Source organism: Trichechus manatus, unplaced genomic scaffold (genome assembly GCF_000243295.1).
Source record: "Trichechus manatus latirostris isolate Lorelei unplaced genomic scaffold, TriManLat1.0 scaffold00030, whole genome shotgun sequence".
Taxonomy (NCBI): Eukaryota; Metazoa; Chordata; class Mammalia; order Sirenia; family Trichechidae; genus Trichechus; species Trichechus manatus.
In genome coordinates, this window is record NW_004443966.1 from 10,763,841 (window position 1) to 10,783,882 (window position 20,042).

Consider the following 20,042-nt stretch of genomic DNA (forward strand, 5'->3'; position numbering starts at 1 on the left):
TTTTTTTTTTTTTTGTGAGTAGAATTATGCTCTACATCCTTCTCCAGCTCTGTCCAGAACCCTCTGTTGTGATCCTGGTCAGAGCAGGAGCTACTTTAAGTCTTTCCAAAACTGTGAACACATGCCACATATAGTATTTTTTTTTTCCTACGATGGCCAGTTAATATTAATGGTAAATGTGAAATTTTAACTAAGCCTCAATATTAGCACTAGAATATAGAAAATCCTCTCCAGCTAATTATCACAAACTGAAAGTCCTGTCAAACATGACCATCAATCTTCCCAGAACTGGATTGTACAGGAAGACTGACATGGTAGTGCAATTAACTTACCCTTGAGTCACAACTATTAACCCTAATCCTGTAGGCAATGAGTTATCTGATTCATTAAACAAAGTATGTGTAATAGCATCTTTGCATTTCAGAGTTACTGACACTAACTGCAAAAGTAGGACAACTGATTTCTTCCTCTTCTCAGTGTCTGAATCATTAAAAATTGTCAGGCACTTCTTAAATTGAGGGCTCACCTCCTCTGGTAGATACTCTGAGAGGGCAAGTACCTTACCATCTGAATTGCTGACCTCCACGGCCATATGAGATGCTCAATAAGTATTTCAAGAATGCAGTAATAAACACAGGATAAACAAGCCTTGGTTTTCCTACAGCCCAATGGCCACACACGCCGAAACTCACAAAATCCATATTTGAAATAAATACATGTAAGCAACAAAAACAAGCAAATATTTTTCTTAAATTATCTCTTACACCACAGTGCAAAGTATATCATTCCTGGGGATTTTTACTATCTGGTAAACACAAGAGAAAATTATGTAAGCCCAGGAAAAAAATAACTCTGGTGTATATAATTTATATATTTCTATAAATTTATAGAAAAGGCAGGGGGAAATGAAGGACACTAGAAGAAACAATACTTACACACAAAGGTTTCTACATGTGTGCACGAATCACCACATTTAGGACAGCGCAGCTGGTTTCCACCTTTCCCAGAATTCCCAGAGCCTGATTTCTTACTGCTTCCATCACTTACTGATTTCTAATGTTTGTGGAGGAGAAAAAAAGAGTGCCAATTACTACTTTTAAGACAAGTTTTTAATAAATAATTTAAATGTAAACTATATAGTTTATAATTAATCCTATAATTTCTAGAATGGAATTATATAATTAGTATCTCTACTATCACTGGTGTCAAAAAATATATTACCACAAAAATCAAATCAGTTCTAATGAATACATATGTATTCCTTCTTCACATGGTATATGCCAGCATGTATAATAAATAGCTTTCTTTCAATGACTCAATAAGCACAATAAAAAAGTTATTATAGGTAAAAAAACAAACAAACAAACTACATTTTAATGAAGTTGAACCAGGAGTTAATACCATGGCAGCTAGGGACTCAATATGCTTGATTTAACTTTTCTCACCTTTAAAATGGGGATAATTTCACCTATTTTGGAGAGTCACTACTGGGATTATGTGCAGGTATGAAAGTACCTAGCATTCTGTCTAGATATAATATTAGCTCAAATGTTAGTCAAATGTACATAATGAAAAGAAATTGATAGTAATTCACTGCCCAATACAACCACCAATCATCTACTTACTAGCTACAAAATAGCCCCATATTAATACCAGAAATCCAAGATTTTTAGGTGGAGGATGAAGCAAGTTTCTACCATCATGAGTTGTAAGAATTAAATGAATGCAGGAAATGATGGCTACCTCTAACTCACTCCCACTGACTAACTACATTGGGTATTTAAGGAACCTGCTTTATTACCTTGGGGTGTTGGAAATTTCAGATTACTGCTTACTAAGTGCAATGCTTATAAAAGTATTTTATAGTTCAAACTGAAACACAAAATAAAATTACATAAAATTCTTCAGATCATTTTATGTATTTCATATTTCATACAAAAAACATATATAAGCTAACAGAATCCTGAGTATTAATATTAAATTGTTTAAAGGAGGGACCCCAAACGCACAGACAGGTGCCAATAAAGATAAAACAATGACCTTATTTCCATCTCCAGAGCCATCTTTACTTATCCCATCTTTTGAGGCAAAGTATGCTGGTGTTTCTGTAAAGGTTCTAAAAGGAGCTCTTCGCAAAATCTGAGCTTCAAAGGTCCCAAGCCTTCCTAAAACTGGTATGTGAATGCGACCACAAGAAATACCTGAAGATAAAATGAAATCTATTAGTCTACACATCAAACATAGACATGCTCCAATAAATCCCCTGGAAACAAAAACTCCTTGAGCATAAAGAAGGCTGAAAAAAGCTTGTTTTCACAGCAGCCACACCAACAGGTAGAGGAAATAGCGACACTGCCAGAGGCAAACCAAAAAAAACCAAACCCATTGCCATCAAGTCGATTCCAACTCATAGTGACCCCATAGGACAGAGGAGAAGTGCCCCATGGAGCTTCCAAGGAGCACCTTGTGGATTTGAACATGCCAGCCTTTTGGTTAAGCAGCTGTAGCACTTAACCACTACACCATCAGGGTTTCCATCAGAGGCAAAGCCCTCTCAGTTACAGGCCAGCCTGGGGATCAGACAGATTCCAGCTGAATGAAGATGTTTCTTTCCAGGTGTGTCCTTTGGAAGGGAGGCAAGATGATACGACCCAGGTCACAACATTATATGACTCTTTCAAAGTCTAAGAGATAAGGAGTTCAAAATCTGCCTCGCCCATAGGGGAAAAAAGTCATTTATGCCCTATATTCTTATTCTTCTTACAGTATTTTTACCAATAAGTATCTGACAGTAACTCTTGCCTGCCTCTTTGGTTATATGGGGGTAATCCTTATAACTTGGAAACAAACTTTAAATGTTCTTTTAAAAGTTATGTGCTTGCTGTTCAAGGCAAACACACACAATTTAATATTTCAATCTCACAAAAAAAAGAAATATAATTCAATAAATATTATGTAACCAGCAGCCTGCTTTCAAACATTTTTACCTTCTGCCGTATTTGACATTAACATTCTTAAAAGGAATATATGTTAATCACTGGCCCATTCAGGGGTCAGCAAATTTTTTCTGTAAAGGACCAGGATAGTAAATATTTTCAATTCTGTGGCCATATGGTCTCAGTCCCAACTCCTCTTCTGTTACAGCAAGAAAGCAACCACAGACAGAATGTAAACAAATGGATGTGGACAAACTTGGCCCATAGGATCATTATTTGCTGACCCTGATTTTTCTCACATAATTCTTATATCCAAAATAAATCCCAAAATAACTTATGGACAATGGCAAAAAAGCCATAGTGCATACAGTGCGATAGCAGTTCCTAAAATAGTATTAATCTGTGTATCTTTAAAAGAGTGTTCCCTACACAAATAAGTTGAATGGTCTGAGGTTAAACACAATTCCATAGATTTCAGTACTGCAGAGCCACTCAGAACCTTGCATAAGCTAACATGCATTAATAAATTGCCAAGAAGGAAGTTTTCCAACAGTTTTAAGAATGCTGTTAGTCTTGGGGGACATCTAAGTCAATTGGCATAACATAGTTCATAAAGAAATTGTTCTACATCCTACTTTGGTGAATAGTGTCTGGGGTCTTAAAAGCTTGCGAGTGGCCACCTAAGATACGTATACTGGTCCCATCCCATCTGGAGCAGAGGAGAATGAAGAAAACCACAGACACAAGGCAAATACTAGTCCAAAGGACTAACGGACCACATGCACCACAACCTCCACCAGCCTGAGCACAGAATAACTAGATGGTGCCTGGCTACCACCACCGATGGTTCTGTCAGGGATCACAAGAGGGTCCCAGACAGAACGGAAGAAAAATGTCGAACAAAATTCAAATTCACAAAAAAGACCACTTACTGGTCTAACAGAGACTGGAGGAACCCAAAAAAATATGGTCCCCAGACACCCTTCCAACTCAGAAATGAAGCCACTCCCGAACTTCACCTTTCATCCAAAGATTGTGTTGTTGTTAGGTGCTGGGAAGTTTGGCTGGCAGCCGAGCTCTTAACCACTGCACCCCCAGGGCTCTAGCCAAAGATGAGATGGGCCTATAAAATATACGAAGGTGCCCTGTTGGCCGAGTGGTTAAAGCACTCTGCTCCTAAACAAAAGGTTGGTGGTTTGAACTCACCAACTAGCCCACAGGAGAAAGATGTGGCAGTATGCTTCCGTATTTACAGCCTCGGAAACTCTGAGGCAGTTCTACTCTGTCCGATAGGGTTGCTATGAGTTGTAATCGACTTGACTGCAGTGGATTTGGTTTTTTATAAAACAAAAAATAACACACGTGAGGAACCTGATTCTTAGATCAATCAAGTACATAAGACCAAACTGACAACACTTGCCCAAAAGCAAAGATAAGAAGGCAGAAAGGGACAGGAAAACTGGACAAATGGGAATACAGAACCCGGGGTGGGAAGGGGAGAGTATTGACACACTGCGTGGATTGTAACCAATGTCACAAAACAACTTGTGTATAAACTTTTGAATGAGAAATTAATTTGCTCTGTAAACTTTCACCTAAAGCACACACACAAAAAGAATGCTATCAGGAGGTAATAAAGTTAAAAAAAAGAGTAATTACTACTGAAATAAATTTAAGAAACTGATTTTGTCTCCCTCATTTCATTCTAAGCACAATTCCCAGCCCAGACTAAGTTTTGGTTTTCTACACCTGGTAGGACTTTTATCAGATCATGCACATGTGTGCACATACATGTGTCCAAATGCAAAAACTGGTTTAAAAGTATGCCCTTCAAACAACTCCAAGACAACTGCTTAGTTATACAACTGACTGGTTTTATTAACTCCAATTTTCCAACAGTGTGCACTGTTAGAACAACTGGTTTCTTTAGTTATTTAGTCTGAGCATCTTCACCTCTTTACTCCCTAGGCTGTCCAATAAAGTTGCACAAAGTACAAAAGTGAACCTGCCAAACTTTTCAGGAACCTGTAAAACATCCTCTTCTCAGGAAAGATACAAATAGGAGAAATCAAATTTTCCTGCCTCTCAAAAGGTTTATGACACCCCACTCCCTCAAACAGAGACTGTAAAACTCTGCTTAACACTACTGAACTTGAATACTAATACGAAAAAAATAAACATTTGATGTTTTTCTTCTAAGTAATGTTTTCAAAAGACATTTCAAATTTTCTTAATTGAAACATTCCCATTTCTTGTACTAAATGAGCCATTACTCTCTCAGTAGAATGAGATTTAAGGTAATTAGTTCATTTTAAGCTAAATGTTAATGTTTTTCCAAGGCCATACTATCATGTAAAGACTCCCAAATCCAAAACCAAACCCACTGCCATCGAGTTGATTCCATTCACAGCAACCCTATAGGACAGAGCAGAACTGCCCCATAGGGTTTATAGGCTGAAATCTTTAAGGAAGCACACTGCCACATCCTTCTCCCACGAAGTGGCTTTCCCACCAACCTTTCAGTTAGCAGCCAAGCGCTTTAACCACTGTGTCACCAGGGCTCCTTATTTAAAGACTCAGAAACCAAACCAAACCTGTTGCCGTTGAGTCGATTTTGACTTACAGCAACCCGAGAGGACAGAGCAGAACTGCCCCACGGAGTTTCCAAGGAGCAGCTGGTGGATTCAAACTGCCGACCTTTTTAGTTAGCAGCCGAACTTTTAACCGCTGCACAGACTAGGTAAAACTAAAAAGCAGGCCTAGAAGTAATGAGGGGGTAGGAGCGATAGACGAAATCAAGAATGCAGAAAGTCAGTGGTTGCTGAGGCTGGGTTATGGGTATTTGGGGGCTCACTGTTCTATTTTGTGTGTTTGAAAATGTCTGTAAATTAAAAAATGCAAGCCTATGAAAGGTAGCATAATCAAATAATTTATTATTTAATCTATGTAACAAGTATAACTTTTTAATTGAGCCATTTGATGCATTCCCAAAGAAAACTATATACTGTATTATTACAACACTTAGGTGAGGCTATTTGTACTTGGATGTTTAGAGCAAAATTTAACCTTGAAGTACCACACATAGTGTATTGTTTCCCATTTACACTACAATATATAGCTTTAAATAGTTTAATAATTTATAGTACCTAATGTCACCACGGAGTCCCTGCGTGGTACAAACGGCTAAGCGCTCAGCTGATGTTATAGATTGAACTGTGTCACCCAAAAATATGTGTTGTAAATCCTGACCTCTGCCTGTGCTTATCATCCCATTGGTGAATGGGCTGTGTTTATCTTAATGAGGTAGGATTAGGATATATTTTGAGTCAATCTCTTTGAGATATAAGAGATTAAACAAGCAAGCTAGTAAGCAGAAATGGGGGAAAAGAGATGCCAAGCCACATGAAGATCGCCCAGGAGCAGAAGCTCAAAGAGACAAGGACCTTCCTCCAGAGCCAACACCCTGAATTCTGACTTCTAGCCTCCTAAACTGTGAGACAATAAATTTGTTTGTTAAAGCCACCCACTTACGGTATTTCTGTCACAGCAGCAATAGTAATTAAGACAGCTGCTCAACAAAAGGGTGGAGGTTCCAGTCCACCCAGAGGCACGTCAGGAGAAAGGCTTGGCCATCTACTTCTGAAAAATCAGTCACTGAAAACACTACAGAGCACAGTTCTACTCTTATACACACAGGGTGGACATGAGTTGGGGTTGACTCAGTATGGGCGGGGCAGTGGTCATTCAGTGGTAGAGTTCTCACCTTCCATGCAGGAGACCCAGGTTCATTCCCAGCCAATGCACCTCATGCACTGCCACCAACTGTCTGTCATGGAGGCTTGAATGTTATGATGCTGAACAGGTTCCAGCAGAGCATCCAGACTAAAATGGACTAAGAAAAAATGCCTGGCGATCTACTTCTGAAAATTAGCCAATGAAAATCTATGGATCACAATGGTCTGATCCACAACTGATCATAAGGATAGTGCAGGATCTAGCAGCATTTTGTTCTGTTGTGCGTAGGCTTGCCATGAGTGCAGGGGGCTAACTCAACAGCAGCTAACAACTAGCAACAAAGGTATCTGCTGTACCAAAAGGATGTCATAACTACTAAACCAACCAAAAAACCCGCTGCCGTCGAGTCAATTCCGACTCATAGTGACCCTATAGGACAGAACAGAACTGCCCCATAGGGTTTCCAAGGAGGAGCTGGTGGATTTGAACTGCCAGCCTTTTGGCTGGCAGCTGCAGTACTTAACCACTGCGCCACCAGGGCTCCACTGGCTCTCAAACTTGAGCATGCATCAGAATCACCTGGAGGGCTTGTTGAAACACAGATTGCAAGCTCCTCCCTGACTCTGACTCAGGTCTGGGGTAGGATCCAAGAGTGCATTTTTAACAAGTTCCCAGCTGATGCTGATGCTGCTGGTGTGGGGACAATTTTAAAACCACTGTACTGAGGAGCTGGGAAACTATAGAGTACTGGAAACAAAACAACCAGAATGCAATTAAAGAGAATGTTAACACAGTTTGAAAAAAAGGTAACTAATGTCAGTCACTGAACAGTTTGTGTAGAAATTATCAAATTGGAACCTAATTTGCTGTGTAGAATTTCACCAAAAACACAATAAAATACTTAAAAAAAAAAAAACACTGCACAAAATAACTAAAATGACCATTAACCAGTAGATCTTATAAAATCTTCATATAAAATATATGTCACTGCAGCAAACTAATCAGGATTTTTTTTTAACCCTTATTATGCTTTTGGCAGTATGGTATGAACCTCATCTTTGAATGTTTTTAAATGTATAAAATAAAATACATAATGTAATAAAGGAAACCAATTATATTACTTATCAAAATATTTTAAAATGTGCTTTTTTATTAACAAACAAAATTAAATAAGATCAGACAGCAGTTCTAATAATTACCATAATTTCACTAACGAAAAGCATAAAAAATATTTTGAGATATCAGCAACAACTGTAACATGATTTGAAAATACGTGTGATCTCGACTGGTGACAAATGCAAAGATACTGCCAATACTGCTGTGGTTTGTTGCTACATTCATAACGGAAGAAAACGCTATATTTCAGTTAGAAGTTAGTGAAAATACAGATCACAGATCCTTTGAATTTCATCCACAGACCCTTGGGGACCTGTGAATCCCAGGTAAGGAAGCCCTAGAAGCCAAAAATGATAAGTATTTCATGTAAAGTATCATATTTTGCAAGACTACTTGGCAGCAATGATAGAAGACAGTTAAAAGTTTAACTATTTACAGAACTTGTGTCAAATAGATAAAGCTTTCTGAGTTTCAAAGCAGACGTTTTTAAAAATAAATTTTTGTTTTAGAAATAAATTAGTGAAAGAACTAATGAAAAACTAAAAATTATTATCCATTTGCAGTGACAATATTTAAATGTACAATTGATGAAACGGCAAATCAAGTTAAATGTCTGGTTAAACATGTGACCTCTAACCTCTAACACAAATTGAAAAAAATATCTGAACAAAAACAAGCAACGCTAGCAACTTGGTAGCTGGTTTATTGATTTTATTAATCCCTAATCTTCATTTCATGTTTCATGAATTCTGAATACTTCTCAATAAAGAAAAATATAATTCCTTTGACAGCTTTTCTCAATTCTGAAAATATATAATCGGTTTTCACTAAGGCGATCTGCTGGTCTGAAGATGAATTAAAAAAATGTTGATTCAGAAATGGTTTGCAATGCAGAAATAAAAATGCTTTACCATTTGTTCACTTCGCCTTATTGAATTTGTACTGTATTGAAACTACCAAAAAGAAAAAAAAGAGAGAGAGAGAATTAAAATTTAGCTGAGAATTGCTAGGTAGACACATTACGTAACTATCACGAAAATGATGGAAGGTAACGTGTTTGAGAATCTTCACCTCTTCACTTACACCCTCATAAGGTGACACCCTTTGAATGAAAAAGGATAGAAGGCAGTCAGAAATCAAGGAGGTTACTGGGGATCCCACAATTCCTCTAGCTAAATTCGGATCATGTATCGTCATTGTGAATTTTTAAACTGGAATTAAGAATTTCTGAATGCCCTCATTTAGAATACCAATCGACCTATATATATTCAAAGCATATTTTTAAAAAACAAAAATTAAAAAACACTAGCAATGTGGGTGGGAAAAAAGTTTCTTTAAATTTCTACTTTACTATAGTTCTCAAATTCAAAGGGAGTAGTGAGAGAAAGCAGTCCTAATGGCGCAGTGGTTAAGAGCTGGCTACTAACCAAAAGGTCAGCAGTTCGAATTCACCAGCCGCTCCTTGGAAACCCTATGGGGCAGTGTTACTCTGTTCTATAGGATCATTATGAGTCGGAATCGAATTGATGGCAACAGGTTTGGTTTTTTGGTTTAGTGAGAGAAAACACATTTGATTGGACAGACATAGCGTAGAAAAAGAAAAAAGATCAGGATCTAGTACGATTAATTTACCAAATAATTATTTTCAAGCTACCATTTAAAATTTAAAGTCTAATGACAAGCCCATGGGAATAAAGAAGAGCTCTGAAATCTCTCCTTCTATTCTTGAATTCATTTTACAGGCAATCCTCTCACAATTTCTTGTTAGATTATTCTGATGAAATTCTTAATTCTACTGTTTACAAGAATAATAATAAAGTAGACAAATTTTAGCCTTGACTTTTCTTTATCCACACCCCCCCTTCCGCTTCCCAGGAATGTTAAATAAAAATAGCCCTCCTAGCTTTTTTTTTTTTTAAGTGCTTACAGAAAATATTTTCATGCTCTTGTAGATTTATGGATAGTGTTTCTACTATGAGAAATAAATACTTCGTGAAATTAAGGTTTTGTTCTGTTGTACATAGGGTTACTATGAATCAGAACCAACTCGACAGCACCTAACAACAAAAGTTTGGGAAGTCTTAAATGAATGTGAAAACCATTTGCCATTTAACTGTTATAGAAAAAATTAAATTCTGTAACTAGATCGGGTACTGTCATATTTGAAGCTTAATTTTGGCCTTAACAGTGAAAATAATGGCTCTGTATTTCTGAAAACCCCTGGCAAATTTATATTAATGGGTATATGAGTAGACAATAATTCTTAAATAAACCATTCATTTGTGTTGATTTACCTAAAGATAAAAGAAAGGTTGCCCTCCAGCTGACTTCATTCATGGTAACCCCATGTATGTCAGAGGAGAACTGTGGTCCATAGAGTTTTCAATGGCTGATTTTTTGCAAGTAGATGGCCAGACCTTTCTTCCGAGGCACCTCTGGGTAGACTCCAACCTTCAACATTTTAGTTAGCAGCCAAGCAGGTTAAGCATTTGCACCACCCAGGGACTCCTACTTAATGATAAACCAAAAAACCAAACCCGTTGCCGTGGAGTTGATCCCGACTCATAGCAACCCTATAGGACAGAGTAGAACTGCCCCACAGGGTTTTCGAGGAGCTGCTGGTGGGTTCAACCTGTCGACCTTTTGGTTACCAGTCAAGCTCTTAACCAGTGTGCCACCAGGGCTCCCAATAATGATAAATTTAATTTTTTAAAGAAAATAATAGTTGTTTGAAAAGAAAAACATAACTGCACATCTTCTATGACTCAGTTTTCAGCAACTCGTAGCTGAGATGTATCAAGAACATTCTCCAAGAAGCCTTTCCAGACCAAAGAGAACACACACATGCTTTAGCCATCCCTAGAAAAGGTTACTGTCTACTCCATTAGATTTAAACTTGAGGGTGAGGACGTGTTCACTTTACCTCCAACACCACAACAGTTCCTGGCACATATCTGCCTTCAACAAGTATTTGTTAAATAAATGAATTAAAAATACGTGTCACTTTCAAGCGTTTCCAAATCAAATTCCTGGAACAGGGACATCTACATGCTGAGGTTCAACGTCTTAGAATTAATTCACTACCTTATATGTATCATTTTACGAAATGCTTCTGCACACATAACCTCATTTAGTCCCTCTACGAATAAGCTGTTAGAAAACACACATTCAGTAAATGGTAAGGATCTTATAATCAACCTAGAAATCAGTAAAAGGAATTTTTTTAAATTTATCCAAGTATCATATAAACTGCTGAGTCCAAATAAGATAAATTCCTTTAGAAGTTGGTGATATAACAGAATCTAGCCTCGTGGTCTGATACTCTAGATTTGGAGAAGAGAAAAATGGTTTCTTTTTTGGAATCTCTTGGCTGGGGTGGCACTCTTTCACAGCTTCAGATAAACAGAAAGGAAAGGTAAACAAGCGCCACCCTTAAAAAACTATCTCGAACTGTCAAGTTGGGAAAGCCGGGAAACTACTGCTGATACACCTAAGCATTTCAAAAAGAATTCCTGCGGGATTTCTACAGACGGCCTGGACGCCTTCCTGCCGGGCTCAAGGTTTTCCCGGGTCGGGAGCCCGAGGCGCCGGGAAGTATTGTGAGCCTGTTTATGTCCCGGTGTCGGTGGCCGCACAATGACAGTGACACCGCGGTCCTCGCGTGGTCTGCGTCCGGGACGGCCGGCTCGGCGCCGCGCGATTCCGGGGGGACCCCAACAGTGACAGCCCTTCGCCCGAGCCCCTTCCGGAGCGCCCAAGGGAAAGCTGGCCAGGTTCCGGAAGGGGAGCCGCAGTTGGGGAGGCAGTGGTCACGGAAGTGCTCTGCTCGGGGTTTGGGGAAACTTTAAATGACAGGAACAGCTTGTAACTCTTTCCAGAGTTTCCGCGAACTGGCCGCACTTCGGCCCCAAAGTCTGGCGGCCTTAGGGCGCGCGGGAGGGGCAGCACAAGAGGTTTATTTCAAATTTGGGAAACGGCTGCTCCGGAGGTTGGCAAAGCCCCATCCCACGGGGAGAATGGGTGTTGCCAGGCAAAACGCCGAGCATCGCCTCACACCCCCGTGCCCTCCCCGGGGTCGCCACCCGTCAGCCGGCCGGTTCCCCCAGCACCGACTGCTCACGCAAGGAACTACTTCGTTACCTCTTTGCGCGGAGGCGAGCGAGGAGGTGATGAGCCGCGCAGCGACTGCGCCGCAAGTACAAGCGCCGCAGCCGGACATCTCCGCAGGGCCTAGACCGGGGCTTCGCCCCTTGCTGCCCTCCGGGTCTCAGCGGCCCAACGCCTACTCGCAGGTTGTGCTGACTAGGTTCCGGCCCCTCCCGGCGGCCCTAGGCCCAGTGTAGAGCTCACCCGCCCGGCGGCCAGGCCGTTGTGTTCTTCGTGCCCCACCGCCGTCTACTTAACCAGAGTAGACACCTAACTCCCCCCCTCCCCCCATCCCCCGTCCACCGGGCCCCGGGAGCGTGCGCGCGCCTGCGTCCTAGACTCGGGAGAGGGGGCGTGAGTACGCGATGCGCGTGCGTGCTCGAGATACCGACGTGAGGCGAGGGTAAGGGGGCGGTGACCTGGAAGCCAATGAGCACGCGACGGCCCAGGGACTGCCCCAACTAGGTGGACTACAGGTCCCGATAGGCACTTCTTCCGGAAGTCCTTTTACCCTCGAGTAGAAAGGTTTGAGATAGACACGGATAGATGGATGCCGGGAGTTGTAGTCTCAGCTTGTCGTAGTTAGGCTCTTCTGGTCAGTTTTGTCGGTTGCTGGCAGGGAAAGTCTTAGTAAGGCCGGTAGCCTGGCTGGCCCTAGGGAGAGCCTTTAAAGTGACTCGGCTGCCCCTGGGTCCTTCCCTTGGGGGATTCCATATCCTGTGTTCCTTATCTTATCCTCTCCTTATCCTTAGTTTCCTCACCTGTAACCTGGATATGGTATTTTTGCCTAAGCTACCCGAGTTGTTTGTGAAGATCAAAATGCAAAAACTACTGGGTGGTGACAGCTCCTTTTCCTTGCTCTTTCAGGCCTAGTGGTGGTAACCAGCTGTTGCTAGTACCTGAGTGCTTTACAGTCCTTTGTCGGTTGCGATGAATCTGATCCGACCTGTTGGCCGTCTAGTCGATTCCCACTCATAGCGACCCTATCGTAAATCTGACCACACCCTGCTAAATAATCCCTTCATTAAACCCTCCTCAGCGACCCTTTGAGCCTTATGTCTGCAGGGCTCCTTCCTCTCTGCGTGTCTGAAGCCGACTGAGAGGTTGTACAAGGTGGAGAATGGTGACAAGTCAGACCCTTCTCTCTTCTGTGTTGGAGCCAGACTGGGTATTCACTCTGTATAAGAGTCTGCTCACCTCTGAACCCCAGAGAAATTGCCAGGTGAGTTTGAGTGCCTTTAGTTCTGAAAAATAACGGGGAGAGGGGAGATAAGCCAGGGTCAAGGCCAGGTCACGTAAGTAAATTAGCTCTTATCAGTCTTGGGCCAGAGAAATGTGACCTTAGTTCCCTTGGTCTGGCCACGAGAAGAGACATTGGTCTTAGCCCAGGCCCCCCTTTTTTTTTTCTTTCTCACTCTTTCTCTCAGGTAACTGACTGCTGGTACTCCCTCAGCTTAAAGTGACAGAGACGGGAAGGGAGCCCAGGTCTTACATCACCAAGACCTGGCCCCTCCTCAGCTGCTTCCATTAAATAGAATTTTGAGAGAGGAGAGACTCTGGAGTTGTTTTAGTCCAGTGATTTTTCAAACTGTGTTCCTAGAATCTCGCAGAAACCATAGTTCTGTGGTGGGAGTGAGGGGGCTGAAGAGAGTGGAACTCCCCGCCTCTTACCCACTCCACCCATAGTCAACCAGAGCAACTCTGCTTCTGTTTGTTTCATTTGTTGGGGTTTTGTTTGAAAATGGGGTTCTCCCACTTTAGAACAATGTTTGAAACCATTGATTCTAGAACAAACCCCTCCTTTTAGAAATCAGCAAGAGGGCCACAGGGGTCCTAACACCCAATTTAAATTTCTTTCACCCCACCCCTATCTTCTATTTTAATTAGATGAACATTTCCTAATTATAGAAATAAGGAAGAGGTTGTTTGCTAAAATATGTAGAATAAAAGTGTAGTTAAGTCAAGGCTCATCGGGGAGGACTTCTCCATGAAACTTTCTCTTTCCCTGTCCATTCTAAGAACTTAACATCTTATTTATTCAGTCAACAAATATTTATTGAGCATTAATTATGTGCCAGGCACTGGGAAATAGCATGAACAAAAAATGTTTCTCCTCTCATGGTACTGCCATTCTAGAAGGGATAGACAAGACAGAAGCAAATATATGCCAGTGGTATGATGATATTATATTATTGTGTAATAGGTCCTATGCTATTCCAAGAATGGTTGAACATTTAATTTTATTTATGGGCTGATGTTTTGTGTGTTTGGCCTCGTATTCCTAACTAGACTGTGAGCTCTTTGAAGGCAGGTACCCCATCATATTACTTGGACTGACTCCACAGTAGAAATTCAGTAAATGCTTAAGTACTTATCTCCAAACAATGTTTTTGCTTGGCAGAAACCTGAGATGGTGTCTTCATAATCCTAAATATAAGTAGAGCAAATTACAATTGACAAAGAGGTATTAATAAATGCAAATTCTAGAAACTTATACAATGGTTTATCCCAGAAGGAATTCCCAGGGGATGCCATATTAGCAGAGTATAGACTTTGCCCTAGAAAGTATAAAACAGGGAGCTGTACACAGCTGAGGTTAGCTTTTTTTCAGTAGGGTGAAAAGAGTCATGTGGTTTTGGCATCAGGTCAGTCAGGGTTTCATCACTTAAACAACACAAATTTGGTAGTTTCAATGCATCACCCCAGAGCTGTGCTCAGCAGGTCAGAATATGCCTAGACCATTGGGTTCAGTTCTGGGTACCACCCTTCAAAAATGGTATAGTCAAATTGGAACATGTTCAGAGACGGTTAGGGAAGAGTGTCTGGCACATATTTGGTACATATGGCTAACCTTTAAAAAATAAGTAACAGATTCACTTCATGTGAAAAGTCATATAATCATTTAAAAATTAAACCCTACTCAGTTAAATATTTATAGCTTGTTTTTATTTAAAATAATAACATGAAATCAAGGTCATGCTGGGAAAAATTAGGACATATGGGTATTATAAAAATCTTTATTAAATGAGAACTCACTCATTCAACTAGCATGGATTAGAACACTAACTTTGTGCTGGGCTCTGTGATAGTGTAAACCTTGTAGTGATCTTCACACTGGGGAACTTGTACCCATGGGGATATACCAAGACTTCCTAAGTGGTATTTGAACACAAATAGTTGTTAAGTTTCAGTGAAATAGAATCTGTGTTGGGAAGAGTTCAAATGTAAAGGATCTTTCTTTAGGAGTCATTTGGCTGTTTGACAAAGGAGCATGTTCTGTTTTACACATGTACATTCTCTGACCTGAAATATCTTGCTCCAGGGAGTGGCCAGGTAGCCATGAGATGAAGCAGAGCTTTGGGTTTGGGCGTAGAGAGACAGAGCTCCAGAGGCACCCTAGGACACTTCTCTCTCACTCAGTACCTCATGGATAACTGATTGATGTTCAGCTTCCTCTTAGGTCATCCTCTCAAGTTCGGGACTCAGAAGCAGAGGGCCATTGGAAATTTTCCCTGTGATAAAATGGATCCTTCATCAGGAAAATGATAGCAAATACCTATGTTGTTGTTATTGTTATTGTTAGTTGCCATCCGGTCAGCTCCTACTCATGGCAACCTTATGCATAACAGAACGAAATGTTGCCCGATTCTGCGCCATCTTTGTGATTGTTAGTATCTTTGAGCAACAAGGAACCTCTAGGGGAAGTGGGGGGGGGGGTCTTGACCTTGGAACGGTTTTGAGCTCCAGACCTTTCAGTCCAAGAGGCGGAGGCCCAGGAAGAACCACGGGGCCTAAAGCAGTGTTCTCAAATTGTTTTGAGTTTAACAATTTGTTGTGGGGTGGGGGGCTTAAAATACAGAATCCTAAATCCTCAACAAAATATTAGCAAACTGAATACAAAAGCATACTAAAAGGATTATGCACCATGATCACGTGAGATTTATCCCAGTAATGCAAGGGTGATTCAACATTAGAAAATCAATCAATGTAATACACCACATTAACAGAGCAAAAGAACAGAACCACATGATTATCTCTATCAACGCAGAAAAGGCATTTGACAAAATCTAACACCCTGTCATAATAAAAACACTCAACAAGATAGGAATAGAAGGGAAAATTTTCAATATAATAAAGGGCAATTTATGAAATAACCACAGCTAATATACTCGATGGAGAAAGACTGAGAGTTTTTCCCTTAAGATTGTGAACAAGACAAGGATGCCCACTCTCACCACTGCTATTCAACATTGTGCTAGAAGTCCTAGCCAGAGCAATTAGGCAAGAAAAAGCAATAAAAGATAACCAAATCGGGAAGGAAGAAGTACAACTATCCCTTTTCACAGTTGACATGATTCTGTATATACAAAAACCTAAAGATTCTACAACAAAACCATTAGAGCTACATAAATGAATTCAGGGAAGTGGCAGGGTACAAGGTAAACACACAAAAATCAGTCGAGTTTCTATATTTTAGCAATGAGCAAGCTGAAAAGGAAATTAAGAAAACAATTCTATTTATAATAACATCTAAAAGAATAAAGTACCTAGAAATTAACCAAAAAGGTGAAAATCTTGTACACTGAAAATCAGAAAACATTACTAAAAGAAATTAAAGAAGACCTAAGTAAATGGAGCCCTGTGGTTAAGAGCTTGGCTGCTAACAAAAAGGTCAGCAGTTCGAATCCACCAGCTACTCCTTGGAAACCCTGTGGGGCAGTTCTACTCCATCCCATAGGGCACTATGAGTCAGAATCAAATAGACAGCAGTGAGGTTTTTGGGGTTTTTTTTAAGTACATGGAAGGGCATTGCATGTTCATGGATTAGAAGGCTTAATACTGTTAAGATGTTAGTACTACCAATGTAATCTATAAATTCAGTGCAATTCTCATCAAAATCCTAACAGCCTGTGGGGACCATGGTCTCAGGGAACATCTAGCTCAATTGCAATAACACAGTTTATAAAGAAAGTGTTCTACCTTCTACCTTGGTGATTAGTGTCTGGGGTCTTAAAAGCCAATAAGCAGCCATCTAAGATACTCCACTGGTCTCACCCCTTCGGGAGCAAGGGAGAATGAAGAAAACAAGATACAAGGAAAAGATCAGTCCAAAGGACTAATAGACCACAACTACCCCGGCCTCCACCAGACTGAGTCCAGTACAACTAGATGGTGCCTGGCTACCACCACTGACTGCTCTGACCGGGATCACAACAGAGGGTCTCGGACAGAGCTGGAGAAAAATGTAGACCAAAATTCTAACTCACAAAAAAAGACCAGACTTATTGGCCTGACAGAGACTGGAGAAACCCTGAGAGTATGGCCCCCCCGGACACCCTTTTAGCTCAGTAATGAAGTCACTCCCCAGGTTCACTGTTCAGCCAAAGATTAGACAGCCCCATAAAACAAAACGAGACTAATGGGGCCCAACAGTCCAGGGACAAGGACTAGAAGGCAGGAGGGGACAGGAAAGCTAGTAATAGGAACCCAAGGTTGAGAAGGGACAGTGTTGACATGTCGTGAGGTTGTTAACCATTGTCATAAAACAATATGTGTACTGTTTAATGAGAAACTATTCTGTAAACCTTCATCTAAAGTACAATTAAAACAAAAAAGACCAAAAAAAATTCTAACAGCCTTCTTTGCAGAAATGGAGAAGCCAATCCTCAAATTTATATGGAATGGCAAGGGGCCCTGAATAGCCAAAGCAATCTTGAAAAAGAAGAATAAAGTAGGAGGATTCACACTTCCTGATTTCAAAATGTGCTATAAAGCTACAGTAATCAAAACAGCCAGGTGCTGGTGTAGTGACAGACATATAGACCAATGGAATAGAATAGAGAGTTCAGAAGTAAACTCATACATCTGTGGTCGTTTGATTTCTGACAAGGGTGCTAAGTCCATTCAATGGGGAAAGAAGAGTCTCTTTAATAAATGCTGCTGCAAAAACTTGATTTCCACATGCAAAAGAATGAAGCTGGATCCCTACCTCACACCATATGCAAAAACTAATTCAGATGGATCAAGGACCTAAATGGGAGAAGTAAAACCATGAAACTCGTAGAAGAAAACAGGTATGTTGCTTTGGGATCTAGTTTTTAACAATGGAATCTTAGATATGACACCAAAAGCATGAGCAGCAGAAGACAAAATAGATAAATGGGTCCTCGTAAAAACTAAAAACTTTTGTTCATCAAAGGACTTGATCAACAAAGTGAGGAAACAACCTACAGATTGGGAGAAAATTTTTGGGAACCGTATATCTGATCAGGGTTTAATGTCCAGAACATATAAAGAGCTCCTACATCTTAACAACGAAAAGACAACCTAATTAAAAAACAGGCAAAGGACTTGAACAGACATTTCACCAAAGAGAATATACAAATGGCCAACAAACACATGAAAAGATGCTCAATGTCATTAGTCATTAAACCAGTTGCCCTCGAGTCCATTCCAACTCATGGCAACTCCATGTGTGTCAGAATACAACTGTGCCCCACAGGTTTTCAGTGCCTGATTTTTTGGAAGTAGATTGCCAGGCCTTTCTTTCAAGGTGCTTCTGGATGGGCTCCAACCTTAGGGAGATGGAAATCAAAGCCACAATGAGGTACCACCTCACCCCTACTAGAATGGCTATTATTAAAAAACACACAACAGCAAACAGAAAACAACAGGTGCTGGTGAGGATGTGGAGAAACTGGAACACTCATCCATTGCTGGTGGGAATGTAAAAATGGTGCAGCCGCTGGGAAAACATTTTGGCAGTTCTGCAGAGCGTTAAAACATAGAACTACCATACGACCCAGCAATCCCAATCCTGGGTGTATTCCCAAAAGAATTGAAAGCAGGAACACAAACAGAAACCTGTACACCAGTGTTCATTGCAGCACTACTCACAATCGTCAAAAGGTGGAAACAACCTAAATGCAACAGGTGAATGAATAAACAAAATGTGGTGTGTACATACAGTGCAATGTTACCAAGCCATAAAGAGAAAAGAAGTCCTCTAATACCTTCTGTGACATGGATGAACCTTGAAAGCATTATGATGAGTGAAATAAGTCTGTCACAAAAGGACAAATATTGTATGATCCCACTTATATGAAATAGGCAAATGTATAGAGACCAAAGTTTAGTAATGGTCACCAGGGGTGGGAGGGAGGGGGAAAGGGGGGAGCCATTGCTTAGGGGCACTGAGTTTCTGTTAATGGTGGTGGAATAATTTGGAAAAGGATAGTGGTAACGGTTGTACAACATGATGATGCACATAATGTCACTGATATGTACATGTAAAAATTGTTAAATTGACACGTTATATATATTTTTTACCACAATTTAAAAAAAAAAAAAAACAACAAAAAACAGAGTCCTGGGCCCCACACTGGAGGTCTGAGAATGTGCAGTTTTAACAAATACCCCATGGCTGGGGCCCAAACCACACTTTGAGAAACCCAAGTGGGGTGAAAGCTAAGATCTCACTCTATCCCAGTGGCTGTAGTGATAGAAGCCTGTGCCTTTATTTCTCAAGGTCTCTTTTTTAGGCTTCCTGTAATTGCCACCACTTTCTCCCACAGGGAGTCACTGCCCAGCCTTGACATTGTGGGAACATTGAAGGACTACAGGGAGGTGCTCACTCTGCTGCTGGACTTGTCCTTGAGGGCTGGTAGTGACCTCAGATGGCACTATAACCCACCCCCCACGCTCCCATTTTCAATTAGAGGACATTGGTGTTAGTTGCCCTGGAATGGGTTCCGACTCATGGCTACCCCATGTGCGTAAAGTAGAACTGCTCTATAAGGTTTTCAAGGCTGTGACCTTTCAGAAGCAGATCTCCAGGCCTGTCTTCTGAAGTGCCTCTCTGTAGGTTGGCACCTCCAGCCTTTAGGCTAGTAATCTAGTAGTCTAATGCATAACCGTTGACACCACCCAGGGGCTCTGAAACTAGCATTCAGTCCTTCATCCTGATGTTCAGGGAGGTAGTCAGCAGATGGAGCTAACTCACCATGGCTTACCTCTTTGACTCCATGGGCAGGAGGGACAGTAGAGGGAAAAAAAGGTAAGTGCTCTTGAAGCTAATCCATCGAATTTTTGGTGTACCATATCTTGAAA

The 20,042-nt window shown here is 40.8% G+C and overlaps 1 protein-coding gene across 1 annotated transcript in view; it reads right to left on the reverse strand.

The window, feature by feature from the left end:
- CLPX (caseinolytic mitochondrial matrix peptidase chaperone subunit X) overlaps positions 1-12,178 on the reverse strand; it is a 51,745-nt gene extending 39,567 nt beyond the window's left edge. Inside the window, exons 1-3 of the mRNA XM_023729858.1 lie at positions 11,928-12,178; positions 2,041-2,201; positions 936-1,053 (exon numbers count right to left, since the gene is read on the reverse strand). Of these exons, the coding sequence (XP_023585626.1) occupies positions 936-1,053; positions 2,041-2,201; positions 11,928-12,006 (358 nt within the window). The 5' untranslated portion in view covers positions 12,007-12,178. The remainder of the gene's footprint in view (positions 1-935; positions 1,054-2,040; positions 2,202-11,927) is intronic.
- Between the last annotated feature and the right edge of the window lie 7,864 nt (positions 12,179-20,042).